General features: G+C 58.2%; 1 protein-coding gene across 4 annotated transcripts in view; it reads left to right on the plus strand.

Annotated features, from left to right (window-relative positions):
• Positions 1-11,182, plus strand: part of Nek6 (NIMA related kinase 6) — a 73,949-nt gene that overhangs the window by 57,239 nt on the left and 5,528 nt on the right. For all 4 annotated transcript variants that reach the window (XM_027944492.2, XM_027944485.2, XM_027944475.2 and 1 more), the window contains exon 8: positions 5,460-5,554. In XM_027944492.2, coding sequence (XP_027800293.1) covers positions 5,460-5,554 — 95 coding nt within the window. The remainder of the gene's footprint in view (positions 1-5,459; positions 5,555-11,182) is intronic.

An 11,182-nucleotide genomic window follows, 5' to 3' on the forward strand; every position in this document is an offset into this window, starting at 1 on the left:
CCAGAGTGGGAAGTGAGGCGGCAGGAGGGGCACCCTCTCTATCGTGGGGACGCTGAGGCAGGGCCGGCCTTTGGGATCTCCACTGGGGAGCAGGGACTGCAGTGAGTGGAACCGCGGTCTGGCTCCAAGTTCCTGTGGTGTGCACACCCCTGCCGCCCCAGGAGGGCCCCGCCTGGGGAGAGACGCAGTGGCCCTGGCTCCGTTTGGGGAAGGGGCAGCTCCCAGATACCAGGCCTTGCCCTCACGTGCAGTCTGCCTTTTTCACATCTAATGAACACGTTTCAAACACTGTGAGCCTTTCAAAACACCCGAGGTTTGTGTTGACAGGCGCGTCCCGGGAAGCAGCGCCTTTAATCAGCCGCCCCTTTGAGGCCCGTGTGCGCTCTCCTCTGATATGGGCGGGTTTGAAATCACGAGGCCTAGTGGGGACTCGGGTGGCCAGGGTTCCTTAGGTCTCTCCTGCAGGCCCCACCCAACCCCCCGCTGGGGGGTTGTAGTTGCTGGGAGATGGGTCAAGGCCCAGGCCAGGTGGGCTCAGTGGCATCTGTGTGTCACTGTAGGGTGGCTCTCTCATGAAGCAGGCTGTGCCACCCACAGAGGTCCCCAGGGACAGAGTCCCTGTCTGTGGAGACACCTCCTCCTGCCAGCTTCTCCCAGTCCTCATCCCCAGTGGCCCACCGCGAGCTCGGGTGTCTTTGAAGTTCCTCGTTTCATCTTAGATACTCAGCAAGTAGCGCCTGCTCCATCCACCTCAGATGTGCCGTCGGCGGACGCGGGCTGCACGTGACTCGCTCCAGGTCAGGCTGGTGCAGCGGAAGAGGCGCTGCCCTGCCCTTCTGGCCCCACAGCAGCGCAGAGATGGACCCCAGAGCACCCCCCTTTAAGGTGCTCATACCCAGGGGAGCAGACCCTCCCCTCGGTGGAGGGACCTGAGGACCCCGCCTGCCCAGGATGGGTCACACCTGCCTCCATTAATGCTTCTTAAATCCACTGGGTTTTGTCCCCGTCTGCTGAGCACCTGAAAGTCGCTGCAGGTGGGCCACCAGGCTCAGCCTTCCCTGGCCCTGGAGCCTGCCTCAGAGCCCCCAGCACTTGTGAGAGCTGCAGGTGCCCAGGGTCCGCCTGGAGGTCTCGCCACAGTGCTGGGGTCCACATTGTCGCAAGCCCTCCCAGGTGGCCACCCATCAGTCCAGCCTTGACACATGTAGCTGGCTCCCCCCCAGGCACCCCGGAGACAGGCCGCTCTTCCTCCTGACGGGTCCCCTGCAGCAGGGCCCCCACTCAGCAGCAGCCTCCGTCACCACTGGATGGAGGGGGTGGACGGATGACCAGGGGATAGATGGATGCACCCACTGTTGGCAGACAGTAAATTGAGGGCCAGACAGATGGACAATGATGGGTGGGCAGCGGTCTGAGGTCCTGGCATCTTAGAATAAAGCCCCCAGTTGCCCGAGGCACTCGTGTCTTTCCCACAGTGCGAGTGAAGCAGCCAAGGCCTGGCCACTGTGCAGGTCATCCTGGCCTGTCCCAGCATCCCTCCTGTGAAGGCCCAGGCAGATGTCAAGTGAGCAGAGGGAAGTCTGAAGCACAGAGGAGCCGCCAGGCCAGCCAGCAGGGACCTCCACAGGGGTCCTGAGGGTGCAGAGCAGACATGAGGGGCACTCCAGCCCTCCCAGGGGACAGCACCTCCACCCATCACCTCAGGGCTGCTATGTACCCCATGGACCCTACATGCCTGTCCCCCATAGACACACCATCCACAGCAGCCGGGTGCTGGAACCCACTTGCATCAGCCCGAGGTGCTCACCGTGTTCCTGTTAATAGTCGCCATGGTGACTCAGGCACCTCCTTCACACTTGGCTGTGACCCCAGTGAAGGTGGTTTTGCTTCTAGGAGTCCCCGTTTTGCCTTCCCCGTGGACTCCCATAGGTGCATTGGTGACCTACAGCCCTCCCTGTGAAGAGCCCTCAGCCCCCGGTTCCAGCCGTCCAGTGTGCAGACAGGATGGCGGTTCTCCAAATCAGGTCTGGAAGGGACGGCTGCTGCCCTTCCTCAGGGAGCACAGCCATGGAAGGGAGCTTGGTGGCCTCGTAAAGCAGGAGTCATGGTTTATACCCCTGAGCTCACAAAGACCGTCCCTCCATGGTGGCCATACGTATTGAAGGGGTGTCTGAGGCTACAGGGAAGGGGACAGACCCTGGCACAGCCCCACGTGGGTCACTGACTCAGGGACGCGCACAGGCACCCGCGCTCAGCTGTACTGGAGCAGGGTGCTAGTCACGGCGGCAAGCAAGGCCCTGTCCCTGGGGAGCCCACAGCCTAGAGCAGTGGCACCCAGCGCCACCCGCACCCCTGCTCATGGGGCAGCCAGTTTTCCTCCTTTTCTGATAAGACGAGAAAACCAAGATAATAACAGGCTCAGACAGTTCACTTTTTCCGTGTCAAGGACTGTGGTAGACTTTGAGATTAAGGGTTTGCTACTTTTTCACACTGTGCTTTTATTTTATTTTTTAATAACTATTTTATTTCATTCACTTATTTTTATGTGGTGCTGAGGATCAAACCCAGCACCTCACACATGCTACGCGAGCGCTCTGCCACTCAGCCCCAGCCCCAGCCCCAGCTCCTGTGCTTTTATTTCAGATAATACTGTCACTAAGGGATAGTTGGGGTTTTTATGGGGGGGATAATTTTTAAAAATACAGTTTTTTTTCCACTTAGAGAAGGAATGATCTCCCCGGCTCACTTCTTAAGTTGGCACAAAACCCACCCTGTGTTTGCCCCCAAATGTCTTTTGCTGCTGTGTACCCCATGGACCCTACGAGCCTGTCCCCCATAGGCACACCATCCAAGATGCCCTGAAGCCTGGGCCGCTGCTACATGGCCCGTTCTCTCAGGACCCCTGTGTCACCTTGGCCACGCTGGACCCCAAACTCCTTCCTCTGCGTACTGCCGCAGCCTGCTGTGGGGCACACGTCTCCAGGACAGTGACAATGCTCTTGTGGAGCACATTTCAAAACCTGGTCCTCAAGCCTCCGCAACAGTCATCCTCCATGTGGGCTGATGACAGTCTAGTTCCTGGGCCCCACCAGACTGGCCAAGGCAGCATTTCTGCCACAGCTTGCTGCCTCGGGTGGGGACTCGTGCCCTCTCAGGAAGTGTCCCCATCTTGCACAGCTCAGCTCTTCTGAAGCGTGTTCCAGAGGCAGCACGGCAGGGCCTGGAGGTCAGCACACCCTTCCAGGATGTCCTGAGTGTTGGCCTTTTCTGAGGGAAGAGGGGGACCACCAGAAGAGTCCCCTCCTGTTGGTGGCCGAGCCTCATCCTCATCATCCAAAACTTTTCTTTTTTTCAATACTGAGGAATGAACCCACAGTGCTTTCCCACTGAACTTCACCCCCAGCTTTTTATTTTACTTTTTATTTTGAGACAAGGTCTTGCTAAGTTGCCGAGACAGGCCTCAAACTTGCCATCCTCCTGCCCCAGCCTCTTGTGTATCTGGGTTACAGGTGTGCACCACCGCACCTGGCCTTTTTTTTTTTTTTTTTAATTTTTTAGTTGTCAGTGGACCTTTATTTATTATTATGTGGTGCTGAGAATCAAACCCAGTGCCTCACACATGCGAGGCAAGCCCCCTACCACTGGGTCACAACCCCAGCCCCCACCTTTTTTTTACTTTTTAATTGAGGTGTGATATGTGTACAGTAAAGTCCCCTAGTGCCCTTCCTGGGCCACTTTCCCTGTGCATGCTCTTTTGGCCTGGTTTCTTTCACTTAATATTTTGCTTATGAATGGACCTAGTTTTGTTCTTTGTAATACTATATAGTATTCCACCTATGATTAGGCTGTAGTTTATGTGGTTTGTCAATTTATCCAATCTGGTGACTGATGTTTGTTTCCATGTTGGGCTATTGCACATCCCCTCTGCACATCTTTGATTGTGTCTTTTAAGAGACAGAGCATCGGGTGACACCCACCTAGGAGTGGGATGGCTGGGTGACAGCCCCGGCAACCTGTGCATCAGTAGATTTTTGTTCTGTTTCTTGTCATTCTCATGGAACACAGGAGGTCCCGTGGCTCTGTGCGTCACCTGCTTTGTTTTCTTGGCTTTGGTTTCTCTCTAGCCCTCAGGTGGGTGTGTAGTTGCAACCTGTTTTACTTGTATTTTGAGTCTCCCTGATGAGTACTGAGAAGCCCGATGCCGTTCCGGGTCCTCTCTCTCTGAGGCACCCCTTTGCTCACCTGAGGGGCGGGGCTGTTTTCTTCTACTCACTGGTTTATAGAAGTTTTAAAAGATAAGCAGCTGGCTCGTGCCTGAAATCTGTGGCTTAGGAGGCTGAGGCAGGAGGATCACACATTCAAACCAGCCTCAGCAGTTTAGCAAGGCCCTAAGCAACTTAATGAGACCCTGTCTATAAATAAATAAAAATTTGGGGGGGGAGTGCTGCGGGTGCAGCTCAGTGGTAGGGCACGTGTGCCCAGCACTGCAACAAATGAATGAGATAAAATGTATCCTTCGTGTCAGTCCAGGGGGGCGGGGTGTATGGACTGAAGAGATTTCCTCAGGCTGGGGCTTGCCTTTTTTTGCTACCAGAAATCAAATGCAGTGGCACTTTACTACCGAGCCACATCCCAAGTGCCCTCACTTTTTTTTGCTTGTTTGTTTTGAGAAAGCCTTGCTAGCTTAGGGCCTTAATAAATTGCTGAGATTGGCCTTGAACTTGGGATCCTTCTGCCTCAGCCTCTGAGATGCTGGGATGACAGGTGTGTGCCACCGTGTTCAGGTGTGGCTTCCCTTTTCACTCTCCAAATGGTGTCTTTTGATGAACTGAAGTTCTTCACTTTAATGAAATATTTTTGAGGTTTGTGCCTTTTCTGTCCTGCTTAAGCTCAGCCAACCCCAAGTCTGGACAAGGTGTAGCCACAGATGGTGGCTATGTACAGTTTTGGGCGCCTGTGGGTCTGGGGTCACACCCCATTTCTGCTGATTTATGGGAGCCTCTTCCCCTGTCTGAGCCTCAGTTTCTCCATCTCTGAAATGGGGCTGCCTCCTCATGGGCTGTTGGAAGTGAGAGAGTGTGGAAGGGTCACCGTCAGCAGTGATTCTTTTCCCATTCAAAGCCTCATCCAGACTCTTCTGATTCAGACGATCATGTTAAAGGACCTTTGGTTGCTTGCTTCCCATCCCCCATGGCTGGCAGAAACACCCTCTGGCTGCCCAGCCCCAGCCTGGCTCTCAGGTGGGTCCTGGGAAGCTCCTTGAAGTTCGCAGGTGCTTTTGATGCCCTTCCAGCATGGGTAGCTGCCCCCACTCAACCTCACACCTGACAGGAAAAGACAGGCCCAGAGAGGAAGGGGGCTGCCCAGAGGCTGGGGCCTGCTCTGTCCCCTCCCAGAGCCCCAGTGCTCCTGCCCGTCCTGGCCCAGGCCCTCAGCACCTGCCCCTTGCTGTGTTTCAGTTGGGACGCCGTACTACATGTCACCGGAGAGGATCCACGAGAATGGCTACAACTTCAAGTCGGACATCTGGTCCCTGGGCTGTCTGCTGTACGAGGTGAGCCTCTCCCACAGCTCTGTGGTCTTTGGGGGCACGTCTGTGGGGGACTCCCGGGCAGGGCAGAGCTCAGGTGGGAAGCTAGGGCTGCGCCTGGCTTGGTTAGCGATGTGGCCCAGTGGCCAGCAGCAGGCCGGGGCCAGCCCTGCTAGGCTGCTCAGATCCGGGATGAGGGATGGACTGTAAGCAGACAGAGGGACACAGACAGGTGACGTGGGCCACTCAGGCTCCCTCACTGCCCCCCGCTGTTTCCTTGGTGACTGCGTCGGCATGCTGATGGCTTTGCTTGTTGTTCATTATGTGAGGATGGATGGGGCCCGTGCAGGGTGCTGGGGACAGGGGAGCATCAGGCCTCATGGATGAGTCGCTGTGCTAGAGAGGCATTCGCGTCCTTGCAGGCCTGGGAATGCGGGTCTCACCAAAGACTGCATCCCGCCCCCAGCTGAGGAAGAGCCACTGGGTGGCCATTTCCAGACCTGGAGCCAGGCTGGACCGAGGGACAGGGCGATTTCTGTGTCTTGGTGGGCCGAGCCCCGCCCACTGACTGGGCACACGGGGAGCGCGCACTCTTGATCACAGGGCTGTGACAGCCCCCAGCAGAGGGACGCCTGGGCCCTCTGGCGTCTCGGAGGGGTGCCCGACTTGCACGACCTGCCCTAGGCCACCTGATGCTGGACGGCTCTCGGAGTCTGTCCACCTTGTGAACGCCAGTGTCCCCACCCTGCACTGTCACAGCCCTGGTAAACGGACGGGGCGGAGGGCTTTGGTTGGAACCTTGACTATTCCTCTGCTTTCCCTGGAGCCAACACGGGTCCGGCGGAGCTGATCAGCTGAGGAACCTCTTTAAAGGGGATGTGGGTGGGGACACTCTGTGGCAGGGACAGGACATTTCCTTTGCTTCCTGGGAGGGGTCACCTCTTACTCGCCCCCGTGGTCCTGTGGGTAAGCCTGCGGTTCCTGCTGCCCATCCTGCAGCACCTGGGCCAGCCCTTGTGTCCCCTTGGCAGTGGGATTGCCCTTCCCTGCATTGCTCATGGACACTGAGGCCACAACTGTTCTCTTTGTAAGGTTTAGATGTTACCGTCTTTTTAAATCAGGGGCATGTGAGTCATAAGAACAGATGTTGCACCTTATCACTGCGTGTGATGTGGGGGGTGTGTGTCTGTGTGTGTGTCTGTGTGTGGTATGGTGTGTGGGGGGGGTGCTGCTGGATGGAGCCCAGGGCCTCAGAAGGCAGGCCGAGGGCCCCACCATGGGCTGCACCCCCAGCCCCAGCTGACACATCTTTGAGGTCCGGCTAGGGGTGGCCATGTGGCTCGGGTGTGGCCCCTTCTCCTGGACTCAGCAGAGCAGGCAACCCCAGAGCCACCTCCCAGGTCTGTGGCCGAGTCAGGCTCCGGTGGTCAGCAGTGGGGCAGGCCGTGTTCCCTCTCCTGGACTCTGCAGGTGTCAGATGCAGGAAGGGTCTTTAATGAGCAGTGGCTGGGCACTCCGAGGCCAGGCAGTGCCCCGAGTGGCCGCCACAGATTGGGGCGTGCAGAGCATGGCTCCCCACCTGTCTCTCCACAGCCCAGGTCCTGGATGGGCTGAAGCCAAAGCAGGTGAGCAGGGTGGGGTGTGGGCTCTGGGGAGGGACAGAGGTGCAGGGCGGGTCTGGAGGGCAGCCATGTCCTTAGCAACAGGAGGAGAGATGAAAATCAGAGCTGTCCTCAGCAAGGACCACAGGACAGCGGCTGGTCCTGGGGCCCGGTACTGGCACAGTCACAGTAGCAGGGAGCTGCTAGGCCATAGGCACTGCCGTGGTGCTGGTGCTTGTCCCCGAGGTGAGTCGTGAGTTCAGGGTCTTTCCAGCCATCGCTCCGTGTCACCTTTGCAGGTGACACTCCGGCCACCAAGGGCCAGTGACAGCCAGCTCTCACCCAGTTCAGGATTCAGTGTAGCAGCCCTGCCACCCACCTGCCTGGCCTGGGGCCCAAGGGGGACTCAGACCCACCTCTGAATGGACATCACATAGCCAGGTGTCAGGTCCTGAGGGGTAGGGACAGCTTTTCCGGACTCCCAAAGCCCAAGTCAGTGCAGGAGGCAGGGTCAGTGAGGTATTCTGGGTGTGTCCACACATGCCCACACTCACAACTCACAGCTGTGGTCATTTGGGGGAGAGGCGCAGGGCCCAGCAGGAGCCTAGACTGTGGTCAGGAGTTCCAAGTCCCAGCCAGCAGTTGCCTGCCAAAGGGCCAGGGCAGGTCAGCCCCCACTGCTGGGGCCGTCACACTGTGGATAAGCTGGGGTCACTACTGCCTCACAGGAGTGAATGCACCCTGGGGGCGAGGTGCCCGCTCAGAGGTGCCCTCAGCCTGACCACCAGCCTGCTGAGCCCATGCGAGCTGGGTGATCAGTGTCCACTGCCCACCTCTGAGGCAAGGCTCCCGTAGCTGGCCCTGTTTCCCTTTTTGCTTTGGCCAGTGGGAAGCCCTGGTGCAGCTGAGCTTCAGTCCCTGTATGCTTCCCCTGTCTCTGTCCTCATGGATGTTGACCCTAGTCCAGATGGCTTTTCCTTTTCTTTTCCTACTGTTTTATTTCTGGAAACTGCTTCTTGCCCCCGTAAGCCATGAGGGTCTCTAATATAAACCAACACAGGCCAAGCCGGCTGGGGGAGAGCGCCGCATCCCCCAGGGACCCTGGGAGGAGGGTGGGCGCACCCTCAGCTTGGCCAAGGCCTCTGCCACACGCCAGCCATTCCCTGCCGCAAGCCTTTGTCCCAATCCTCAGAGGCAGATGCAGCCCCAGCCTCATTGGATTCCCAGTCAGGCAGGCCAGCTCCGGCCGTCTCGGCCTCCTGAACACATGTCCAACAGGGGCAGCGTTCCACCCTGGTGGCTCCCCGGCATCAGGCTCCCGCCTGGGCGACTTGATTTATTTGTTGGCAGTGTGTGGGGCCACGTGGCCTGCAGCCAGAGGGACAGAGCGTCAGCGGGAAGCCGATGTGATCAGTCAGTCAAGTCCCTCAGGGACTGAGTGTCCCCAGGGAGGCAGGCGCCCATCTAAACCTCATGGCCCTGGGCCCCCCACGGAAGAGGGCCAGCATGGCAGATGTGGCCGTTGTGGCCAGCCCCTCAAGGGTGACAGGGCACCCCTCTCCCCACTCCCGCAGCCCGGCAGGGAAGGAGAAGCGGATGTTTTCCCAGCAGACATGGAGGGGCCACATCTGGGCCTGGGCAGCAGTAATTGGAAGGAGATGTCCCAGTGTCACGTCGCAGCCTCCGCTGGTCAGCCTGCAGGGTCTTCCCAGGTGCCAGCCTGAAGAGCTGTGACAAAGCCCCCCCACCACCACCACCCGCAGATGCCGACTGGCGATCTGGCGTGGTGCTGGGCGCACATGCCTGGGGCAGCATGGCCAGGGGCTGAGGCATGCCCAGCCAAGGACAGCACTGCCCCCGGCCCCCCGGCCCCCAGCGTGGCTTTGGAAGTCTCAAAGTGCCGCATACTAGCTCTCCATGGTGGCTGTGACAGATCACATTGGTTGATGGCCCCGAGCAGCATGTCCCTCTTACAGCGCTGCAGGCAGAAAGCCCAGTCCTTGTCCCCAGCTAAGGGCAGGTGTCAGCAGGCTGGTTCTTCTGGCCAGGCAGGGGTGTCAAGGGGTGAACCTGTTTCTTTGCCTTTTCCACAGAAAGTGGAAGGGTACCCCTCTCTGGAACACTGCCCTTAGTGTGCCCTCGCTTCCGTCAACACATCCGGTCTCCCTCTGTCATCACTAGGACCTGTGATTAGTGAGACCCACCCGGACAGTCCAAGGTCCCTTCCCACCTCAGGATCCTAAACTTTATCACATTTGCAAAATCCCATTTGCCACATAAAGTGACATTTGCTGATTCCGGGAACTAGGTCGTGTATGTCTTTGGGGCTATTATCAAGCCCACTGCATCCCCTTTTGCACCTGGGCATCCACCTACCACCACGCACCTCCTGAAGTCAACGCAGATGCGATGCTGGCCCCCAGCTGGTGAGCCCCCAAGCACACGGTGGGGCCAAGTGCGGCCGGCATTGGCCTCAGGAGTCATGCCCCATGGCCTGGCCACACAGCCCTGGGCACAGGAGCAAACCATGGGAATCAAAGGCTGGCTGCAGGGGCGTCCTCAGCCCGGAGCCTGGGCAGAGGTGCCAGAGTGGGCCCAGTGCTTCACTTAGGGGTCCCCCGGGCTTTACAGAATTCATGTATTCACACACAAGCCCACATCTGAGCACGGAGCTGAAGGCGTTGGCGCTCAGTGCCAGGAACCCCCGCTGGAACCCCTCAGACTCCAGGCCCCATCTGGGACAGAGAGAAGCAAGAAAGTGGGCTGAGGGATGCTCAGCTGTGCCCACATGGGACGCCGTTCTAAGATTCTGACTTGAGCAGCAGAAGAGCCGGGATGCTCCTCCCTCAGGGATGAAGGCTTAGACTGCCAGTTCGCCCTGGGTCACCCTTCACTCCTGGACGTGCCTGGGAGAGGCTGGGTGATGAGGTGGGTGTCTGGGGCCCGATAGGCAGGAGTCAGATGCAGTCACTGTTCTGCTGAAGGCAGATCCCCACTTCTCCTCTGACATCTCTGATCACGTACCAGTTTCTCTGAGCCCTCCCAGCGGGGGCAAGTGCTCACCAGCCCCCTGCTCCTTGGCTGTGTGTCATCTCAATGATGCCGGGAAATTCTGCATGCGAGGAGCAGAGGAGCAGTGCCGAGAGCCATGGCCCTGGCAGTTTTAGCGAGGCAACCAGTGTCACCCTGAACAGTAATCTCTCCTCTGCTCCGACAGCAGAGGCTGGGTGGCCGCCGGTATGGGAGATCTCGCCGTCCCGAATAATCGTTCTAATCCCAGTGTCGCCAGCAGCCCCAAAGATTCCTTCACAGCCTGTCGCCCTGATCTGGGTGGAAGGCCAGTGGCCAGCAGCTGGAAGGGGGGCAGGTGGGGATGCTGCTTCTGCTGGAATCTGCAGTTAGAAATGGAGACGTCCCTGTTTGGGGAAGGCCAAGATGGCCCTCTGGCATAGCCCACTGCTGGCCCTGTTCAGAAGGGTTTCTGAAAGGCTGTGGGGAAGGGCCAGGAAGAATGGAAGAGTCATCTGGAGGGGAGGGCTCACTGCCCCCTTAAATTTTCTGGGGTCGTGTTGGAGTCCCAAGCAGCCAGGTTTGTGAAAACCGAATCAGATTTGTCTAAAGGGTGACCAGCTCCCCTTCAGGTCAGATGCATAAAAAACCAGGGCCAGCATTAGTGGGGCCATAAGTGAAAGCACCTCGTCTACCCCGAGCAGAAAGTCTCCATGACGAGCCATCTGGATCCTCTAGCCATGGCTGGGAGGGCACTTGGGTCACTCCAAGTGACCACCCTGGAGTCACAGCTGCTCTCTGCTGTGGCAACGGATGTCCTTTCAAAACCGCCCAATTAACCCTTGGCACTGAGGCTCTCGTTTTTTGGAGATGTGCCGCCCTAGTCACGCCATGTTCAGACCCCAAGGCAAGGCCAGCTCCTGGTCAGGTGGGCAGACTCCCTCTCCCTTGCCAAGTGCCAGAATGTTTCTCTGTAGCCTTCCTGCAGGGTAGGTTCATGGTTCACATGTGGTCAGCCCCCCTCAGAGGGGCCGAAGCCATG

Source organism: Marmota flaviventris, chromosome 13, assembly GCF_047511675.1.
Source record: "Marmota flaviventris isolate mMarFla1 chromosome 13, mMarFla1.hap1, whole genome shotgun sequence".
In the NCBI taxonomy this organism is placed as follows: Eukaryota; Metazoa; Chordata; class Mammalia; order Rodentia; family Sciuridae; genus Marmota; species Marmota flaviventris.